General features: G+C 45.6%; 4 protein-coding genes across 4 annotated transcripts; 2 read left to right on the forward strand and 2 right to left on the reverse strand.

The window, feature by feature from the left end:
* LOC129777325 (histone H2B) lies at positions 1-465 on the reverse strand. The gene has a single exon (XM_055783553.1). It carries the CDS (start codon positions 420-422, stop codon positions 48-50), a length of 375 nt encoding a protein of 124 aa, XP_055639528.1. The 5' UTR covers positions 423-465; the 3' UTR covers positions 1-47.
* A 1,579-nt stretch (positions 466-2,044) lies between these two features.
* LOC129777326 (histone H2A) lies at positions 2,045-2,501 on the forward strand. The gene has a single exon (XM_055783554.1). The coding sequence runs from the start codon at positions 2,092-2,094 to the stop codon at positions 2,464-2,466; it is 375 nt and encodes a 124-aa protein (XP_055639529.1). The 5' UTR covers positions 2,045-2,091; the 3' UTR covers positions 2,467-2,501.
* Positions 2,502-2,809: 308 nt separating this feature from the next.
* LOC129777324 (histone H3) lies at positions 2,810-3,841 on the reverse strand. The gene has a single exon (XM_055783552.1). It carries the CDS (start codon positions 3,758-3,760, stop codon positions 3,350-3,352), a length of 411 nt encoding a protein of 136 aa, XP_055639527.1. The 5' UTR covers positions 3,761-3,841; the 3' UTR covers positions 2,810-3,349.
* Positions 3,842-16,792: 12,951 nt separating this feature from the next.
* On the forward strand, positions 16,793-17,203 carry LOC129774630 (histone H4). The gene has a single exon (XM_055778410.1). It carries the CDS (start codon positions 16,845-16,847, stop codon positions 17,154-17,156), a length of 312 nt encoding a protein of 103 aa, XP_055634385.1. The 5' UTR covers positions 16,793-16,844; the 3' UTR covers positions 17,157-17,203.
* The last annotated feature ends 5,338 nt before the right edge of the window (positions 17,204-22,541 follow it).

Genomic DNA, 22,541 nt, shown 5'->3' on the forward strand with positions numbered 1-22,541 from the left:
TTTGTTTTTTGACTTGTTTCGGAATCAACGCCTTCGGGACCAGCTCTTTACTTAGAGCTGGTATACTTCGTCACCGCTTTGGTACCTTCGGAAACCGCGTGCTTGGCAAGTTCACCGGGTAGTAGCAGACGGACTGCGGTCTGAATTTCCCGGGACGTGATGGTGGAACGTTTGTTGTAGTGGGCCAGACGCGAGGCTTCAGCTGCGATACGCTCGAAGATATCGTTGACGAAGCTGTTCATGATGCTCATCGCCTTCGACGAGATACCGGTGTCGGGATGGACCTGCTTCAGCACCTTATAGATGTAGATAGCATAGGATTCCTTCCTGCGGACTTTCTTCTTCTTCTTGTCCGTTTTCGAGATGTTTTTCTGCGCCTTGCCGGACTTTTTGGCGGCTTTTCCACTAGTCTTCGGTGCCATCGTGTTTGCTAGTAAGAACTACGTGTGAATTCGACGAGCGAACAAATCGTACTGAATAATTTTGTTTTTTTCTTTCTTTCTTTCTTTGTTTTTAAGAGGCTTTAAACTTTGCAGTTCATTCGCCTCTAGCCCAGTGAAGAGCCACAATAAAACCAGCCCAGAGGGGACTGGCGAAAGGGAAACCAACAAAATCACTCATCAGACCCGTCCGCTCGACTCTCGGTTAAAGAAGAAGGTAGGAAGGGATCCTATGCTTCATAAGATATTTAATATATGCTGTAAAGAAAAGTAAATTTACTGATCCGAGGACCAAAGCACTAACGAAGCACAAGTGACTCAGCGAAGGCGTGTTCCAAAGCCAAAAAACAAAACGGCCCTTCTCAGGAGGATAGGAAGGAAAGGAGTGGAAAGGATTTGGGTGGGATTAGTGGAGTGGGAGGGGGTGGGAGTGGTATGGGAAGGAAAGAGGGGAGGAGTGGGTGTGGGGTGGGGTGAAATGAAATGAAATACAGTTTTAATAGATAATAAAATATAGTGGTTTTGAATTTAATGGTATATAGTAGAGCTGAAAAATGGAGAGGTTTATTTAATTAATTTATCCTCCTTGGTGAGTGTGGCTGTAGGAATAGGAAGTTGATTAAAGTATAATGTAATGGATAGAAGATAGATGTGGGTATGAAAGTATATATTATATTATTTGTTATTTATTATTATTGAATGCGTGTATATACATGTATGAATACCTTCCTTCCGACCCGTACATACATGTGTATACACACATAAACACGCATACATGACTGTGAAGTGGCGAACTTTAATAAGCAATTTCCAAGGTATTTAGTATTTCGGTTTAGATTTTACCAAAGAAGTCGGTTTCTTTCAGAAACACAATTAAATTGGTTTCTTGGGTCTCGTCTCTACTGAGGATATCTCGGAGACTCTGACCTATGTTGTGTCGGGCTCGAGCATCTTTGGTATGTTGACATTCAAGTAAAAGATGGCTAACGGAAACCGGAGCTTCGTTGCAAGCACATTGGGGTTTTTCGGCTCTGCAGAACAAGTGTGAGTGGGTGAAGTTAGTGTGCCCAATTCGAAGACGGGTAAGGACTTGCCTTTCCCTACTATTGAGGCGGTCATCCCAAGGGAGAGTGGAATTTTTAATTTTATGAAGATGAGTGGGACGGCTGTTTATCCAGCCTATGTCCCAGCTTTCACGGACTTGCTGTTTTACCCAGCGGACAATGTCAGATGGAGGACAGGGCATGTCTGGGGGATCTATTTTGCTGCCCTTGCCGGCCAGTATGTCGGCGGCTGTGTTTCCACGGATTCCTGAGTGACCAGGAACCCAGCAGAAGGAGATGTTTTTATTTGAAGCAGCCTCTTCTGTTTGCTTAATCCATGGGTGTTTGCTGTTTCCACTCAGAAGATCGTGGAGACAGCTAGCTGAGTCTGAGAATATTGTTTTTTTCACGCTCTTTTTGCCTTTGACCGCTTGTTCGTTCATCTCGCTAGACCCGCCCCTTTGGCTGAGTCTGCCGATTTGTCTCTATCCTGTGAGCGTGTACCGCTAGAGTACAAAACGTCCGGACCCCGTAAAAAAAGATATCATTCTCGTTCAAACCGTACCCCAGTGTGGTTCTATCGCATCGACAAGACAACACAAGCAGCTATGTCTGGACGTGGCAAAGGAGGAAAAGTTAAGGGAAAGGCAAAGTCCCGCTCCAACCGTGCTGGTCTACAGTTCCCCGTCGGTCGTATTCACCGATTGCTCCGCAAGGGTAACTATGCCGAGCGGGTTGGTGCTGGTGCACCAGTATACTTAGCCGCGGTTATGGAGTACCTGGCCGCCGAAGTGCTCGAGTTGGCTGGCAATGCCGCCCGCGACAACAAGAAAACCCGCATCATCCCCCGTCATCTACAGCTTGCCATCCGCAACGACGAGGAGCTGAACAAACTGCTGTCCGGAGTTACCATCGCTCAGGGCGGAGTACTGCCAAACATCCAGGCTGTTCTGTTGCCCAAGAAGACCGAAAAGAAAGCTTAAATGTTCTTTTCTGTGAGATCACACAAGAAACATAAAAAACCGTCCTTCTCAGGACGACAAAACTATTTCGAAAGAGTTTATAATGAAATCCCATGGTGACTTTTTTTTCTTTTTAATTTGACATAAATTCTCTTTATTTCTTAATTTTGTTTGCATTATAATAATAATACTACATTTCAAGTGATCAACCTAGGGGTTCTACATCTTTAAGTTGTAAATCCCATCGCGTTGTTAACTAGAGGCGAATGGACTGAAAATATATATTGTTATTGTATATTGTTATTACTTACCCGTTCGGGTTTCCTCGGATAGTAGTTCGTTTAGATAAGGTACATTTTTTTCCTACATACTTATCTCACTTCTTAACTGGGCGAAACTAGGCAAAATATTCACCTGCCCCCGGGCTTCTGAATGTCAAAGGGGAACTAGGCTCTGCGGAATGCACGTGTCTGTACAGGCGCTTGCTGCTTGGTCCTGAGCAACGAATACACTTTGGAAGTCGGCGATGGATGAAGAAGAGGCCGTCCCGCGCATGCGCATGTGTTGTTTTCGTCGATGCAAAGCTCTGTGCATGTCAATTGATAAATCTACCTACTTGACCAAACATCTTAGTCTACTATTTACAAAAACACTGTTGTCAACACATTGTCAAATTTCACGTCTAGGGTAGTATCCGGGCAGATTCATTCATGAACCTCTGTCGTTCTTGTCCAGGGAGTTGCCGTTTCTGGCCTTGAGAAAAAAAAAAAACCCTTGGGGACAAACTCTAACTATTCTGTTGGAGAAAACTTTTATGCGTAACTCTCTTCGCAGAAATAGGAGTAGTGGTCCTGAAAAGGACCGATGTTAATTTTTTGTATGTATTTTTAAAAAAATGGCTCGTTTAAGCGCGTTCTCCTCGGATACGACGTGCTAGCTGGATGTCCTTTGGCATAATGGTGACGCGTTTTGCGTGAATAGCACACAAGTTGGTATCTTCGAAAAGGCCGACCAAATATGCCTCGCTTGCCTCCTGCAGTGCCATAACGGCGGAACTTTGGAAGCGCAAGTCGGTTTTGAAGTCTTGGGCAATTTCGCGAACCAAACGCTGGAACGGAAGCTTGCGGATCAGTAATTCGGTCGACTTCTGATAGCGACGAATTTCACGCAGAGCAACGGTTCCCGGTCGGTAGCGATGAGGCTTCTTCACACCTCCTGTGGCTGGGGCGCTTTTCCGAGCTGCCTTCGTGGCTAGCTGCTTACGCGGTGCCTTACCACCGGTAGATTTACGAGCAGTCTGCTTGGTACGAGCCATTACAACGGGCGATACGAATACGATACGTTCTACGTTTTCTCAACGAAGCGAGCGAGGTTCTCACGGTACGAGAGCAGAGGTAGCAATATGTTGGAAAAAATGTCCGTACGTAGCTTTTATGCTCTTTATACTTGGATGTATAGTGGTGCCGACAGCTGTAGCCAATCACGACCAAGCATCGTGTGCGGATGCACCCAAGCGAGAGGGTATAAATAGTGCGCGCGTGATTTTTTTCTTCCATGGTGCTTCTGACACTCGACCGCAACGGTTATGTTGTTAGCGCCATTCTAAAAGAGAAGCATAGAAATAAAAGTTTTCTCCTACAACCGGATGCAAAGCTTTTCTCAAAGCTGTGTTCGGTCCTTAATATAGCGTTTCTTTTAGCAACAGTTGTCCGGACATCAGGAAAGGAGGAAGCAGCCGAGAAGCCCCCAACGGCCATTCAGGAAGTTGGTTCGGTCGGATTGGCCACTTTGACCGGCAGTTTTCACTGCCCCTTGCGTGTCCCGCTGTTTGCGCCCGTCTCATCAGCAACGTTTTTCCTGCCAGTGACGCGCGATTTTGGCGCAATTTCTACTCGTCAATCATCAGCAGCTCAGGAGGTGTGGAGAGAGGTTTTCTTCGCTTCGTCGCTTCGAACCGCTGCGGCGATTGCCCTGCCGTCGGCGGTATCCGGTCCCTTCCCCGCTACCCCACTACCATTTGGTGGTGGATTAGGAGTGGTTCTTCAACACGATCGGTGAGTGACCAAACCTTTCTTAATACCAGGAGTTAGTGAGAGTTAGGACGCCCAAAGGGTATAGGTTAAAAAAAAATAATTTTTTACTACATATCCCAAATTGATTTTAATTTAACTGACATTTAAAAAGTGATTTTTTCCAAGTGTTTTTAAAAATAGTGTTTTTCCGCCAAGTGATTTCGGTGTTTGTTCTTGTAACTGCGTCGGCATTGTCCCCCGCCGTTACTGTCCTCCGCCGTTTTCGTCCCCCGTCGCACGTCGTATAGTCTACTTTGGTTCGTGAATATTTTTCCGCGCCTGGCTGTATTTCGATATAGCCAGGCCCCAATCATGGCTTCCAGCAGCTCCGGCGCCGGAAGGCCAACCAACATTTACAGAGGTGTTACCACCTCTCGTACCTTGCCCAGATGGGCTGATCCTTTTGGTGGCAACTTGCAAATATTATTGTTGAGAGCCACTGAAGGTAACATTCTTCCATCGAATCCTTTCACCGTTTCCAAATCGATCCAAGGAGTGATCGGTACGGAATTTAAAGATGCGAAACCTCAACGCGACGATAAAAATCGCCTGCAATATGCGCTACATTTACGAGATGAAAAACTCGTTCAATTGCTTCTGGGTACAAAGTCGCTGATCGACAAAACACCCATCGAAATTTTATACCATCCCACCTTGAACCAACGCAAATGCGTTGTGTCCTGTCGTGACGTAATGTTCTTAAACGAAGACGTCCTCCTAACTGAACTAGCCGACCAAAATGTGATCGGCGTTAAAAAAATCCTACGATTTGACCCAGTCTTGAAGGAAAGAGTTCCTACTTCAACAATGATCCTTACCATTAACGGAACAGTTATCCCTGAAGCAATTAACTTCGGATTCCTCCGTGCTTCAACCAGGAATTTTTATCCAAACCCGATGCAATGCTTCGGATGCTTCGCTTTCGGCCACACTTCCAAAAAATGCGCCAAAAAAATCCAGCTTTGTCGTAACTGCGGTGTAGCCCACCCTGAACTTAACACAAATAGTAACGATAAGGACAAAATTAAAAATTTTATCTGCAATGCACCTGCCTCTTGTGTGAACTGCAAGGGAAATCACGCCTCTACCAGTAGGAAGTGCCCAGCGTGGATCGCAGAGGATAACATCACCAGAGTCCGAATTGACCAAGGTGTTTCTTATAAGGAAGCTAAATCCATTTTTGAAAACAAAAATGGTCCTTCCTTTGCAAGTAAGCTGCAAGAGAGACTAGTCAAAATTCAAAATACAGGCTGTTCTCAATGCAAATGCAACTGCAATCAGGCTAAGCAAACTTCTTCAGAAAAAGCAGTTCCAATCCCGTCCAGTAATCCACAGGAATCGGAACTCAGCACCTCCTCGTCAGATTCAGAATCCGACCCAGAAATTTCTATGGAAATTGAAACTACCCCCTCCAACAAGAGGAAAAATACAAACAAAAGGTCAACCTCAGATGAATTCAAATCATCAGAAGAGGAAATTTTTAGAGGAAAAGAATCCAATAGGAAGAAATCCAAAAACCAAAAATTCAACTCAACCCAACCAGCCAACGAATCCAAACCATCCACTTCCCTCCAACCACCCTCTTCCCCCCAACCATCCACTTCATTCCAACCAACCACCGCATCCAAAACTAAAACCTCCAACCAATCCAACCATTCAAACAAACCCACCCCACCTGGCAACAAATCAATTGCCAACGTTTCCAAAAATGATCCTAGACTGAAGAACATATCCAGCAAATCTACCCATTCCTAATCTCATACCCTTCTCCCATCTTCGAACCCCTATTTACTTACCTCAGCCCACTTACCTTTTTCTCTTTTTTAAAATTCACTCCTATAGCTATTAACAGCAACCCTTCGTCCCGTAACCAAACACCCAACCGAAAACTTGCTATTCAATGGAACTTGCGTGGGCTATCCACTTCCATGAATGAAATTAAGCTAATGTTAGCTGAGGAACAACATCTCCCACTAACACTGGCTTTTCAAGAAGCTAAAAAAATCAATGTATCGCTCTTAGAGCGGTCATTTAGCGGCAAATTTTCTTGGTATTTTAAGGAAGGACCATCCTCGGGGCTTTTTGGAGCCTGTCTCGCTGTCCTGAGTGACCTTCCTCATACCGTCATCCCCATAACATCATCATTACAAATATGTGCTATACAACTGAAGGGACCTCTACAGGTAACCCTTGCTTCCATTTATATTCCCCCATTGCACAGTAATGACATTGAAACTCAACTTACGGATGCCATCAAACAGTTACCGCACCCATTCGTCCTGATGGGTGACTTTAACGCCTCCCACTCTTCATGGGGAGGAAACAAATGTGACAAAAGAGGTAAAACAATTTTGGGAATCGTCCAAAAACTAAACCTCATCATACTTAACGATCACCGTCATACCAGGATAGATATCCATCACGGATCATCATCGGCCATTGACATCACGATTGCTTCCTGGGACCTCGCCCCCAGGTTGAGCTGGACAGTTGATAGTGACCTCAGAGGTAGTGATCATTTCCCCATCCACATCCGAACCCTGTCAAGAAACCCAAACATTCGTTTGCGCAGGAAGTGGATATACCAGTCGGCCGACTGGGAAGGCTTCGAATCCACAATCAACAGCTTACTTTCCGAACATGAAAGCTGCTCCGTGGAAGAATTTACCCACGCCATCTTTTTGGCGGCTGAACAAAATATCCACCGTACCAGTGGGAAACCCGGCCGAAAGGCTGTCCCATGGTGGAACGATGCAGTTGCACAGGCCATCAAAAGGAGAAGGAAATCCCTCCGTATCCTACGACGCCTTCCTGATGGAAGCGCTTGCAAAATGATTGCCCTAACCAACTTCCAAACGGCTAGAGCTCTAGCCAGGAAGGTAATAACCGAAGCCAAGCAAAACAGTTGGATGGAATTTCTCGACTGTATCAACCCTAATACTTCGACAGCTGAACTTTGGAACAAGGTCAACTTACTTAGTGGCAAGAAAGCTTCAAATTGCTATTCCTTCGTGATTAATGGCACCTTCACCGAAGATCCAGGCATCATAGCCGACCACCTAGCCGAACACTTTGCCACTATTTCAGCCACCTCCAACTACACCAACGAATTCAAGGCTATTAAGGCAAAGGCGGAACTTAAAGTTTTTCCTCCTGCTTCGGAACAGGTCCACAAATACAACGATAAGTTCTCTTTGGACGAGTTGTTATGGGCAATAAAAATATCCAAAAGCAAATCAGCTGGCCCTGACGGAATCGAATATCCGATGATCAAGCATCTACCTCTTCATGCAAAAATTCTACTCCTCCAGATATACAACGAATGTTGGGCTAACAGCTATTTCCCAGATGCATGGAAAACGGGCTTGGTAATACCTATCCCAAAGGTGAAGGAGAGTAAACGGACCGCGAACAACTTCCGTCCCATAACCCTTCTCAACTGCTTAGGGAAAGTCTTCGAAAGAATGATCAATCGAAGACTTAGGACGGCCCTTGAAGAATGCCAACTATTAGACCCAAGACAGCATGGCTTCCGCCGAGGTAAAGGTACGGGCACCTACTTCAGTCAACTCGATCATTTCCTTCAAGAAACTATCGAAAAGGGCCAACATAGCGAAATCGCTTCACTCGATCTAGCCAAAGCCTACGATACCACATGGCGGCATAACATTATCGATCAACTCCACCGATGGGGTTTTGAAGGCTCACTCTTCAACATTCTTCGCTGTTTCCTCACCAATCGAGGTTTTCAAGTTTACTTCGGAGGAGTACTTTCGGATCACCGTTGCCTAGAAAACGGAGTACCACAAGGTTCGGTTCTATCAGTTTCCCTTTTCCTCGTAGCTATGCAGTCGGTTCTAGAGGTTATCCCTAAAAACACCGAGGTACTGGCCTATGCAGACGATCTACTGCTGATGGCAAGAAATGCTTTCCCAGAAATGGCCCGCAGAAGACTGCAGGAAGGAATCTCGGCGGTTAGTAACTGGGCAAATTCCATCGGGTTTAAGTTTTCGGCAGAGAAGTCTAATATAATGCACTGCTGCAAACGTAAAGGTCATAGGAAAAGGTTTAGAACATGCCTAATCAATGGCAGGCCTATTAAGAGAGTCAGCTCTGTCCGAATTCTCGGAGTGCTAGTTGACAGTAAACTATCTTTCGGACAACACCTCAGAAATGCTAAAGCTAGTATGAAGTGCCGCCTGCGGCTGGTGAATGCTCTAGGTGGCCGATGCCGCTTGAGTTCTCGTAAAACCATCTACAACATAGGCAAAAGCATTATTTTCTCTAAAATTCGTTACGGCATCGAACTTTTCAGCCGTGCCTCTTGGGATCACTTGAATTACTTAAAGCCTGTCTACCATAATGTGATTAGATATGCATCAGGAGCCTTTCAGACCAGCCCAATAAACGCTCTGCTTGTGGAGGCCGGCGTAGTTCCTTTCGAACACTTCCTCACGAATATCCTAACCACTAAAGCCATCCGGACGTCCGAGAAAGACCCGGATCTTCTATCCATTTACTCCAGAGCCAACACTTGGCTGCAAAATATTAGCCAAGTCACCCTCCCGACTATTGCCCCATTAAGCAGAGTCGGTCAACGCCCATGGCATGCACATCCGCCAAAGATCGACTGGTCAATCAAAAATGCTGTCAGGGCTGGGGAAGCCAGCAGCATTGTTACGGCCTGTTTTAATAACCACCTGCATAACAAGTATCACACCCACCACAAAATCTTCACAGATGGGTCTTTTGATGGAAACCTAACAGGGTTTGGAGTTTTTGCCAATAACACGGAGCTAAAATTCCAACTGCCTTCCATATGTTCGGTATACTCCGCGGAAATTGCCGCTCTCCTTGTCGCGACATCACTCTGTGATAACGACAGTAAAGTGGTGATCTTCTCGGATTCCTATAGTGCATTACGGGCGCTACAAAGCGACGATAGTAAACACCCTTGGATTCAAAGCATTGAGGAAAAAATTACAGGGAAGGACATCACTTTCTGCTGGGTCCCAGGGCACTGCGGAATCCAGGGTAATGAACAGGCTGATCGTCTCGCCAAGGAGGGTAGGCTCTCCGAACTATGGACCACCTCCCACCCAGCAAATGACACCATCAAATGGGTCATGCAATCCCTCAGATTGAGCTGGGAGAACAGTTGGTTTTTTTCCCGTGACCTCTTCTTAAGAAGGATCAAGAATACTACCCTTCCCTGGAAGGATAGTATTCTCCGATCTACTCAAGTATGTCTGACACGTTTACGTATCGGGCATACATCTTTAACACACAAATTTATCATGCGTAGATTGGAACCAACACTATGTGAGTCGTGCCATGTAAGACTCACGGTGGAACACATATTAATCACATGCCCTAAATTTAATGCTTCAAGAATAAAGTTTCAGGTTGCAGACACCATAAGGACAGCACTATCGGACGACGCCGTCGAGGAAAAAAGGACCATCGATTTCCTAAAGGATACAGGTTTATTCGATCAGATCTAATGTCAAATTACTAAATCTACCTATACTGATAAAACTACGTTTGTTTTCTCTTCTAATTTCAGCAAAAGATGAGCAGGTTTTTTACGCCCTTTTTAGAAGCGAGCTCGTCAAGCACACTAAAAGGGGCTTTTTCCCTGCTCCATTTGTTTGGTTGTGTTTTTGGCCCCAGAGCCGTGTAGGGTGCGGCGTTGCGACATACATCCATAGCGGTTACTAGGACTGAGTCGAGCGAGAATAACGAATTTTGCAATAGTTTTTCTTAGTTTTCCTTTAGTTAAATTTCCCGCCCTCAAGGGCAAGAGACGAATGAACTCTCAGAGTTTAAAGTCTCTCTAATTCATTACCATTACCATTTTTCTTCCTTCATGGTGCTACTGACACTCGACCGCAACGGTTACGTTTTTAGCGCCATTCTAAAAGAGAAGCATAGAAATAAAAGTTTTCTCCTACAACCGGATGCATAGCTTTTTTCAAAGCTGTATTCGGTACTAAATAAAGCGTTCTTTTTCAGCAACAGTTGTCCGGACATCAGGAAAGGAGGAAGCAGCCGAGAAGCCCCCAACAGCCATTCTGGAAGTTGGTTCGGTCGGATTGGCCACTTTGACCGGCAGTTTTCACTGCCCTTTGCGTGTCCCGCTGTTTGCGCCCGTTTCATCAGCAACGTTTCCCCTGCCAGTGACGCGCGATTTTGGCGCAATTTTCTTCGCATCAATCATCAGCAGCTCAGGAGGTGTAAGGTGTGAGGAGGTTATTTTCGCTTCGTCGTTTTGAGCCGCTGCGGCTGTTGCCCTGCCGTCGGCGGTGTCCGGTCCCTTCCCCGCTACCCCACTACCATTAGGTGGTGATCTTCGAGGAGGTCCTTCAACACGATCGGTGAGTGACCAAACTTTTCATTTTACCAGGAGTTAGTGAAAGATAGGACGCCCAAAGGGTATAGGTTAGGAAATTTTTACTACATATCCCAAATTAATTTTATATAACAGATATTTAAAAGTGACTTTTCCAAGTGTTTTTAAAACAGTGCTTTTCTGCCCCAAGTGTTTTTCAGCCAAGTGATTGCGGTGTTCGTCCTTGTAACTGCGTTGGCATTGTCCCCCGCCGTTACCGTCCTCCGCCGTTTTCGTCCCCGCTGTTATTGTCCCCCGACGCACAACGTACATAGAATAAGAAAATTTAAAAACTTTTTACCTGGCTGTACCTAGGTATAGCCAGGCTTGAACATGGCTTCCAGCAGCTCCGGCGCCGGAAGGCCAACAAATATATACAATGGTGTTCCCACCACCCACACTTCCCCCAAATGGGCTGATCCCTTTGGCGGAAATTTGCAAATTTTATTGTTGAGAGCAACTGATGGTAATATTCTTCCACCCAACCCCTTCGTTGTATCGAAATCGATCCAAGGTGTGATCGGAGATAAATTTAAAGATGCAAAACCTCAACGCGATGATAAAGGTCGCCTTCAATATGTTCTACAAATACGCAACGTCAAACAGGTTGAACCTTTACTGGGTATGAAGTCGCTAACTGACTCGACCCCAATTGAAATAATTTTTCATCCCACTCTTAATCAACGCAAGTGTGTTGTATCTTGCTGGGATGTTGTTTCCATGCCAGAGGATGTACTTCTTACTGAACTCTCTGAGCAAAAAGTTATCGGTGTCAAAAGAATATTTAGATACGATACAATTAAAAAGGAAAAGGTAGCAACTTCTACCCTAATCCTAACCATCAACGGAACAGTCATTCCCGAAGCGATTAACTTCGGTTTCATTCGCGCACCAACCAGAAACTACTATCCAAGCCCGATGCAATGCTTCGGATGCTATAATTATGGACACACTTTCAAGAAGTGTATGAAGAAAATACAGTTATGCCGTAACTGTGGTGTAGCACACCCAGAACTAAACCAAATCGATAAAGAAAAGGCGAAGAAGTTTCAATGCAATGCACCTGCCTCATGCGTGAACTGCAAGGAAAATCACTCCTCCACTAGCAGGAAGTGCCCAGCTTGGATCGCCGAGGACAAAATAACACGAGTTAGGATTGATAAAGGAATCTCCTACAAGGAAGCTAAATCCATTTGTGAAAACAATAATGGTTCTTCCTACGCTAGTAAATTGAAAGAGCGGCTCGACAATATCCAAAACACAGGATGCCAACAATGCAAGTGCAACTGTACACAAACAAAGTCAGCTCCTATTAAATCGAATAAGACTGTTTCTATTCAGGCCAATAAAAAATCTGAACAGGGATCCAGCATCATTCCAATTGACTCTGAGGAAGATTCTGAATCTCCAATGGAAATCGAATCAACTTACTCAAACAAAAGAAAAATCATCTCGAAAACAACAACTTCAGATGAATTCAAATCATCGGAAGATGAACAACCAATTGAGAAGGAATCTTCTAGGAAGAAACCTAAAAATAAGAAATCGACCCCAACCCTACAGAAGACCCAATCCCACCAGAACTACCTATCACAACCCAGCACTTCAACCCAACCAATTGGATCCAATCCACCTACTACCCAACACAAACCCAATCCTACTACCAACAAACCAATTGTTAATGTTTCCAAAAATGATCCGAGACTAAAACTCAAACAATCCAAGGGTGAAAAACCCAACCACAACTAATTTCAACTGATTTCTACTCCACCAATCTCCAATTTATCCTCCACACCTCAGCCCACTTCCCCCCTTCCAATCTTAACATTCAATCCCCCACCTAATCATACACCATCGTCTCGAGACCCTATCCCTAATCGCAAACTTTCCATTCAATGGAACTTGCGTGGGCTTTACAGTTCAATGAACGAAATAAAATTAATGTTAGCGGAAGAGAAACATCTCCCACTAACCCTAGCTTTCCAAGAAACTAAAGTACCGACTGGTACAAACATGAATAGTGCCCTAGGAGGCAAATTCAAATGGTATTTTTGTGACGGACTATCTTCACAACAAGGAGGAACATGCCTCGCTGTCCTAAGTCACCTTTCTCATACTGTGATCCCCATAACATCACCACTACAAATATGTGCAGTCCAACTCAAGGGACCTTTCCAGGTAACCCTTGCTTCAATATACATATCCCTTCAGCACAATATCAATGATTTTGAAGTTGATTTGGTAAATGCTTTCAAACAATTACCACACCCATTTATTATCATGGGTGACTTCAACGCACACCATACTTCCTGGGGAGGAAAAAAATGTGACGCAAGAGGTCATACGATTCTTAGAATCATCCAAAAACTGAACCTCATTATCATCAACGATCATCAACATACCAGACTCGATCCACGTTTTGGATCAACGTCTGCCCTCGATCTCACGATCGCATCTTGGGAACTGGCACCCAGACTAAATTGGTTTGTTGACAATGACCTCAGAGGAAGTGATCACTTCCCAATTCACATCAGAACATTAACAAGGAATCCCAATATTACACTTCGCAGAAAATGGAAATACCAATCAGCCAACTGGGAAGGCTTTGAATCTTCAATTGACAGCTTACTTCAAGCACACATAAGCTACTCTGTTGATGACTTTACTCAAGCCATTCTCTCCGCTGCAGAAGTAAATATCTACAGAACAAGTGGGAACCCCGGTCGTAAGGCTGTCCCCTGGTGGAATAATGAAGTAGCACTTGCCATCAAAAAAAGAAGAAAACTGCTTCGTCTTCTCAGACGTCTTCCAGATGGAAACAACAGCAAAAGGATTGCTTTATCCAATTTTCAGGAAGCTAGAGCTAACGCCAGAAAAGCAATAGCCGAAGCAAAAACCCAAAGCTGGACTGAATTTCTTGATGAATTTAATCCTTCAACATCTTCAAAAGAACTATGGAACAAGGTCAACGCTCTCAGTGGCAAGAAAGCTTCTAACTGCTATTCCATTGAGATCAACGGTATTACTACTGAAGACCCTGGTACCATAGCCGAACATCTGGCAGATCATTTCGCCAAATCTTCATCCACTTCGAATTACACCAATGCCTTTAAGAATATCAAAGCCAAAGCAGAACTAGAAGTGTTTCCCTCTGCTACAGGTCAACAGCACGAATACAACAAACCTTTCTCCATGGACGAGCTGCTCTGGGCCCTTAAAAGGTCCAAAGGTAAGTCAGCCGGCCCAGATAATATCGAATACCCGATGATAAGACACCTGCCCCACCATGCGAAAACCCTGCTTTTGCAGATTTTCAACGAGTGCTGGACAAACAGATACTTTCCAGATTCATGGAAAGCTGGCATGGTAATCCCGATCCCCAAAGCAAAAGAGGACAAACGTGATGTGAATAGCTATCGCCCTATCACGCTCCTCAGCTGCTTAGGGAAACTTTTTGAAAGGATGATTAACCGAAGACTGATAACAACCCTCGAAGAACAACAACTACTAGACCCCAGACAACATGCTTACCGTCGAGGAAAAGGCACAAGTACATATTTCTGCCATCTCAACCAATTTCTTCATGACTCCACACAGAAGAGACAACACAATGAACTTGCTTTGCTTGATCTTTCCAAAGCATTCGATACCACCTGGAAGCATAATATCATAGATCAACTCCACCAATGGGGATTCGAAGGTTACCTCTTCGAAATCATTCAAAGTTTCCTCCTCAACCGAAGTTTTCAAGTTTTCTTCGGAGGGTCAATATCTGAAAGCCGAGTTCAAGAAAACGGAGTACCACAGGGCTCTGTTCTTTCGGCAACTCTCTTCCTAATAGCAATGCAATCAGTTTTCGATGTTATTCCACCAAACATCGAAATACTGGCATATGCTGACGATATACTGCTTATGGCCCGAGCATCATTCACTGAACTTGCACGCAGAAGACTCCAGATAGGAATCTCTGCTATCAGCAGCTGGGCAGATTCAATTGGTTTCAAAATTTCAGCACAAAAATCCAATATACTTCATTGCTGCAGTCTAAAAGGTCACAAGAAAAAATTCAAACCATGCAAAATTAATGGTGCACTTGTGAAACGAGTTAAATCAGCTCGAATTCTAGGTGTTACAATAGATAAAAATCTTTCATTCACAGACCACATCAAAAAGACAAAAGCAGATATCAAAAGCCGTATCCGGTTAACGATGGTAATAAGTGGTCGCAGCCGCTTAAGCGCGCGTAAAACCATTTATAAAATCGGTAGAAGTATCGTCTTCACAAAAATGCTATACGGGATTGAACTCTTCAGCAGTGCATCCTGGAAATCAATTGATCATTTAAAACCTTGCTACCATAGCGTAATCAGATATGCCTCAGGAGCCTGTAAGTCCAGCCCAATAAAAGCTTTGCTTGTGGAGGCTGGCCAAGTTCCCTTCGAAATGTTCATCACCAGAGCCTTGGCCAATCGAGCCATCCGAATCTCACAGAAATATCCAAATCTCACATCAACCACCACGAGAGCTAGCAAATGGCTTCAAGACATTTGCAATATCACTCTCCCGGGAGCCGCTCCTCTAACTAGAGAAGGCCCTCGACCATGGTACGACCAAGGACCAAAATTTGACTGGACTATTAAAAACTCTGTTAGAGCTGGTGAAGCCAACAGTATAGTCACAGCTATCTTCAACAATCACATACATAAACAGTTCCCCTTCCATCGCAAAATCTTCACAGATGGATCTGTTGATGGTGATAAAGTAGGATTTGGAATATTTTCCGACAATGCTCAAATAAAATTCCAATTACCATCCATTTGTTCAATTTTCTCAGCAGAAACAGCTGCCCTCCTCGTTGCGATATCACTATGTGATGATAACACGAAAACGGTGATTTTCTCCGATTCCTACAGCTCCCTGCTTGCACTCCAGAGTGGCGAAAATAAGCACCCCTGGACCCAAAGCATTGAAGCTGGAATCAAGGGAAAGGACATCGTTTTCTGTTGGATCCCGGGACATTGCGGAATTCAAGGAAATGAATTAGCTGATCGTCTTGCCAAAGAGGGAAGAAATTCTGAACTATGGACTGATATCCCCCCGTCCGAAGACATCATCAGATGGGTTGATAACAACCTACGATCGTGTTGGGATATAAATTGGAACACCTCTAATGACTTCTTTCTAAGAAAGATAAAGAATACCACCCATCCTTGGATGGACAGTACTAAGCGCCCCATTCAAGTATGCCTGACACGCTTGCGTATCGGGCATACTCTCTTAACACATAATTTCTTGATCGCAAATCAACCGCGCTGCACATGGTGCAATGTAAGGCTCACAGTAGAGCATTTGTTAATCAATTGCCCAGTTTTTAACATCTCTAGAACAAAATTTCAGGTTGGAGACAGCATCAGAACTGCATTAGCAAGAGACGACATCGAAGAGGACCGGACCATAAAATTCTTAAAGGATACAGGTTTACTCGACAAAATTTAATAATATAATATCGAAATGAATACACATTAAAAGTATTTTCCTTTTCTGTTCTTTTATTTTCAGCAAAAGATGAGCAGGTTTTTACGCCCATTTTAGAAGCAAGCTCTTCAAGCACACTAAAATGGGCTTTTTCCCTGCTCCAATTGTTTGGTTGTGTTTTTGGCCCCAGAGCCGTGTAGGGTGCGGCGATACGACATACGTCCATAGCGGTTACTAAGACTGAGTCGAGCGAGAATAACGAATTTTGCAAGAGTTTTTCTTAGTTTTCCTTTAGTTAAATTTCCCGCCCTCAAGGGCAAGAGACGAATGAACTCTCAGAGTTTAAAGTCTCTCTAATTCAATACCTTCCTTCCTTCCTTTTTTCTTCATTATACTCGTTCGACGCTCAGATCGACAAGCGCCTGTGCTTTCGTCAGTAACTTTCTTTCCCATTAACCAACATGACTGGACGCGGCAAGGGAGGCAAAGGACTCGGTAAAGGAGGAGCAAAGCGTCATCGCAAGGTACTGCGTGACAACATCCAGGGTATCACGAAACCCGCTATCCGTCGTCTAGCCCGCCGTGGGGGCGTCAAACGTATCTCTGGTCTGATTTACGAAGAAACCCGAGGAGTGCTGAAGGTATTCCTGGAGAATGTTATTCGTGACGCTGTCACCTACACCGAACATGCCAAGCGTAAAACAGTGACTGCTATGGATGTCGTATACGCGCTGAAACGTCAGGGACGTACCCTATACGGGTTTGGAGGTTAACAAATACCCCCAAAACAAAACGGTCCTTTTTAGGACCACAACATGTTTGTCACCAAAAGAGTTTATCAATTTTAGTTTCTTAACAAAAAAAAACCACCACCACACTACCACCTACACAACTACATTTCATTTGAAAAAAAAAAAAAAAAAACAAACAAACAAAAATAAAACCTTGACTCACACCACATACCAACTCGCATATCAATTGGCTTAATAATACAAACGATTTTTTTCATTTGGCAGACTTATCTCACTTCTTAACTAGGCGAACCTAGCCAGAATTTTCACCTGCCCCCGGGCTTCTGAATGCCAAAGGGGGACTAGGCTCTGCGGAATGCACGTATCTGCATGCTCGTGCTGTTTTAGTCCTGACCGAGGAATTGTCGGACAATCGCGCAGGTGCTAAGGATGACCGACTTTTGGATGCCGGCCAATTCCTTCTCGATGTTCAACACCTTTAGCGCTTCCAGAAGTGTCTTCGGGATAATTCCAGTTCCAGAGAGAACGACTGGAACAATTCTTGGGACCTCCCTTAGCCCCCACAGTTCCTTGAGCTCCACGGCCAATGGTCGGTACTTGCAGATTTTGCGACCGTGGGTCTCCTCCAGATTCTGGTTCAGTGGAATAGCGACATCGATGATGGTGACTTTGCGGTCGCTCTTGTCGTAAACCATTATATCTGGGCGGTTGTGGTGGATCGAGAGGTCGGTCAGAACAGTGCGATCCCAGTACAGCTTGAAACGGTCATTTTCCAGGACAGGTGCAGGCAGGTACCGGTAGTTTGGTACGTTGTCTTCCAGTAGAGCACATTGGAGCGCCAGTTGTCGATGAACAATACGGGCCACGTTGTTGTGGCGCTCGGTGTAGGCTGCGTTGGCCAAAACGGGACAGCCTCCCATAATGTGCTCTATGTTTTCACCTGGTTGATGGCACATCCGGCAAATGTCATCAACGTCTTGATGCCAGACGTACCGCCTGCAGTTTCTCGTCGGCATTATCCTGTCCTGGATGGCTATCATGTCGGCTTCTACTACTGAAGAGAGTTCACCACGCGTTAGCCACAGATTAGATGCGGCCTTGTCGACGTGTGGCCGGTCCAGTTGATGGGGGTGGGCACCATGCACTGCCTTCTGCTTCCAAGCTGCAATCTTCTCCTCCACTGTCTGCAGATTGCAGTTGAGTTGGTACTCCGCTTGCGCCAAGTGCAGAGCGCTGTATCCTCTGTCGGCGGCGCAGACAGCCCGGTATAGCGCGTTTTGGTTGGCGCGTTCTGCGAAGTACTCGCGCAGTTGTCGTACCTGGGCAACACACAGTGCAGAAATGTCGACGATTCCAAGTCCCCCTTCTTTGCGTGGTAGTGAAACTCTCTCCAGTGCCGATTGAGGATGGTGCATTCCGGCCTCTTTGAATGCTTTCCTCATCCTCCTCTCAAGGTCCTCTAGGTTAGTTTTGCTCCATTTGACTACACCAAAACTGAAGGTCAGCAGGGGAACCGCGAATGTGTTGATCGCGCGTACCTTGTTCCCCGCGTTGAGGAAAGTCCTCAGGACACAGTTCACTCGACTCAAGAACTTGTCTCGCAGCTCCGTCTTGATGTCGGAGTGGCGAATCCCGGTGAGCTGTCGGAATCCAAGATATTTATAGGATTCGCCACGAACCATGTCTCTTATAAACTCGCCGTCATAGACCTCGTAGCCTCCGGATTCGGTAAGTTGTCCTTTCAGCAGGTGGACACAGCGACACTTGTCGAGGCCGAACTCCATACAGATGTCCCTGCTTATGTCTTCGACAACCCGGATAGCTACACCTAGACGCTGACGTGAATCAGCGTAGACCTTGAGATCGTCCATGTAAAAGGTATGGGTCACTTCTTCGTGGGCGCCGTCGCCATACCTTATTTTATAGCCATGACCGTTTCTATTGAGCGTCCTACTGAGGGGGTTCAGTGCCAGACAAAACCAAAGCGGGCTGAAAGAGTCGCCTTGGAATATCCCCCTCTTTATCTGCAGCGTTCTAGACTGCAACACATTTTCCCCATCACTGAGGTGCAGAGACGTACTCCACTGCCTCATCGCATGCTGCAGGAACCTAACGACGACGGGATCAATTTTGTAGAGCTCCAATACCCGGACGAGAAACGAGTGAGGTATGGAGTCATAAGCCTTCCTGTAATCGATGTAGGCCATACTTAGGTTCCGCTGGTTATATACCGCCTGGCCGACTATGGCTGCGTCGATGATGGCCTGGTCTTTGCAGCCATGCGTATTTTTCCTGCATCCTTTCTGCTCTTCTGCGATGATGTGATGCTGTTCGCAGTGAGCAGAAACTTTGGCGGTAATTATGCTGCTCAGTATTTTGTACAGACTCGATAGGCACGTTATCGGTCTGTACTTTGATGGGTTCAATGTGTTGCTGTCTTTCGGGAGGAGGAAGGTGACGCCACGGGTGGCGAATTCAGGAAGGTTGTGTGGGTCACGTAGCACCTTGTTGAAGCACTCAGCTATCTTTGGATGTGCGACGGTCAGCTTCTTGTGCCAAAAGTTCTGGACACCATCGGGGCCCGGTGCTGCCCAGTTCCTCAGGTACCGCGAGGCTTCGCGGACATCGTTCTCTCCGACGATGATAGCTGGCATCTCTCCAATTTCACCACAACTCTCCTCCTCCCGTCTTAACCACATTTGCCCGTCGCGATGTTCTACTGGGGTCTCCCAAATACCAGCCCAGAAGTTCGTCACATCGCTAATATCTGGCAAACCTTCGCGGTAGTCGGGCTTCTCGTCGCTAATGTGGTCGTAGAACGCTTTTTCGTTATCTCTGAACATCCGATTTTGTTCCTGGCGCTTTGCAGAGTCAGAGTAACGTTTCAGCCGTTTAGTTAGGACGCTCAATTGCTGTACCAGTGTGTCGAGTTTTTCCGTCAGCTGGTGAGCTCCCAGCTGGCGAAGTTCAGTAGGCCGCACGATCACAGCAACTTGGCGACATAATTTCGCCGATCTGCTGCCTCTTTTGTACGCCATCAGTCTTCCAATTGCGGCGCGCTTGTTTAGGATCCGTTGCTCCAATCTCCTTCGCCATGGAGGCTCACGCCTTTCACGGAGATGTTGGAGCAGTCCGCCTCTTGGCCTAATACGGTATCCTAAACTTTTGGCGGTCGCCACAGCAGCACAGTAAACTTTCAGTTGCAGCTCCTCCATGTTCTCAGCATCAACCAAGTGCAGCGGAAGAACGTGCTCGTTCATGAGCTTTACTGCACTTGTCAGCCTGCGGGAATGCTGCAACTTCGGGATCCTGGGGCGCGACAAAGGGTCCGTGTCGCGGAACTGTGAGATCGCCTCGTCGTAATGGAAGACCAGATCGCGTAGTAGTTGTTGATCTGGCTGTGGATCTTCCGGCTCAGGGGGTTGTTGTACTGTGGCCTCCACTGGTGCTGATTCGCGTGCCCCACTCGCGAATGAATTGCTCAGCCGTACTGAACTTCGTCTCGACACATCGCTTGCTCTGCTTGTTCTGGAGCTTAGTTCTCTCTGCACCTGCTGCTTGATCTCGTCGACTTGCGTTTGGGAGAGCATATTGTTGCGTACAATCGCTCTACGCCTCGCGTTCATCGCGTTTTGGTCAAGCCTCCCGACGAACTCTGGATACGCTTCCTCGAACATTGCGAGTATTCGAGGGCGACCGCTCATGTCCGTCTCCAAAGCAGTGCAGATGTAATAGGCGCGGATCACGAATTCATTCATTTCATGTGTCCACATGATCCGTCGCCTAGTAGTACCCACAAGTGTGGACGACTGTCGTCTGACAGTCGCAACACGCCTCGTAGGCGCAGCGTTTCGTTGGTGATGTCGATGGCTGCTGTTTCCGTGTGGCGGTAGCTCTTCGGGTTGAACCCGGCTGGTGGCCCGCTCTTGCACATCGCCCTCCAGCCGCTGGCCGCTCGCTCTTACGCCCGTTCCAGGACCAGCTCCAGTTCGGGGACCCTCCTCGGGCGATCGCATTCTGAGTATTCTTCGTGAACGTAGCTCCATTTTCTGGGTGTATCTCCTTTGCCCGGGAGACAGCGGGTTGGCAAGGCCTCCATGACCCGGGAGGCCTTCCCCGGGAGAGATATAGCGCTCTGACTCGCTCGCACCCCCTCACTTAGCCACTTTCGACACCCGTTCTCGGAGCCAAGACCAGGTGTGTGTTTCCAGTTCACGCCCGATCTAAAAATGTCGTCATATGATCTTCGTGGAGGCGTGAGATAGGAACATTTGATACCAACAGGTAGGCTCCTACCCTAGTGTTGATCCCCATTTGAGAACCTCCCGTTTCCAGTTCACGCCCGATCTAAAAATGTCGTCATATGATCTTCGTGGAGGCGTGAGATAGGAACATTTGAGACCAACAGGTAGGCTCCTACCCTAGTGTTGATCCCCATTTGAGAACCTTCATTTTGTATTTTTTGTTTGTTTGTTAGTTTGGTTTTTTTTTTTAATTTTGTATTCGATTGTATTTTGTAAACCGTTGCACATAGTAACATATACAGTATATTCTCGTGTTTCTGTCGATAGAAACATTCGAGCGGGATTGAGAATTGAAATTGAGAACTACATAAAATGTTTCAATTTTTACAACTAATTTCATTAGTGTATCCAGCTGACCACGTGGCGTCTGAGACGAGACCAGCCAATAGATGGGGAGCCCCCACCGGTGATTGGTTGATTTTTGTAAACAAATCACTTCTACGCGGTTGCCAATTTTGTTCTTTGCCTCTACTTAAGGTGAAGGTGGAAGCTAGCCATGGTAGTAGTATAGGTAAACCCACGTGTAAAAATTGGGTAATAGTGTTTGTGAGAGAAGAGCAAAGCACACGTAAATAGATCAATTCACTTATCAGACTGTGTGGCGCTACATTGACACGAGTCTTTGAATAAATTTGAAAATAAAAATAACAATTCAATACTGTAAATGTAAAATGTACGAACGATATGTTCCCACGAACAATTGCGGATATAAATATGTATAGAAGGTGTATCTGTATATGAAGTAAAATTCTGATTATACGCGAGCGTAACATGAGCAAATTTATAAGACATGCGAATTGGGGCCCTTTTGGTATTAACAAGTTCTTCCGCATAGTAACTCGATGTGGATAATTCCTTAATGTTTCCTTCGTTGATCGTATTGTTTTCACATACTCACGTTGGAGAGCCTTAACGCTCTTCGTTGGCCGAGGCATTTTGATTGAATGTAATACTTTTCCGTTTACTGTTTTTGAAAGCATAGGCGGTGTTCCGAGCTCTACAATACAATTTTCTTACCCAATGTTAAAGTTGCTAGAACTTACATTATAGACCCATTAAACGTAGAAATAATAATTGTATTGATATCAACACAATTTTATTC

The sequence above is a fragment of the Toxorhynchites rutilus genome, chromosome 3, assembly GCF_029784135.1.
Source record: "Toxorhynchites rutilus septentrionalis strain SRP chromosome 3, ASM2978413v1, whole genome shotgun sequence".
Taxonomy (NCBI): Eukaryota; Metazoa; Arthropoda; class Insecta; order Diptera; family Culicidae; genus Toxorhynchites; species Toxorhynchites rutilus.

What these genes read in the sequence shown, in the direction of transcription:
- LOC129777324 (XM_055783552.1), bottom strand. Translation starts at nt 3,760, where the DNA reads ATGGCTCGTACCAAGCAGACTGCTCGTAAATCTACCGGTGGTAAGGCA.
- LOC129777325 (XM_055783553.1), bottom strand. Translation starts at nt 422, where the DNA reads ATGGCACCGAAGACTAGTGGAAAAGCCGCCAAAAAGTCCGGCAAGGCG.
- LOC129774630 (XM_055778410.1), top strand. Translation starts at nt 16,845, where the DNA reads ATGACTGGACGCGGCAAGGGAGGCAAAGGACTCGGTAAAGGAGGAGCA.
- LOC129777326 (XM_055783554.1), top strand. Translation starts at nt 2,092, where the DNA reads ATGTCTGGACGTGGCAAAGGAGGAAAAGTTAAGGGAAAGGCAAAGTCC.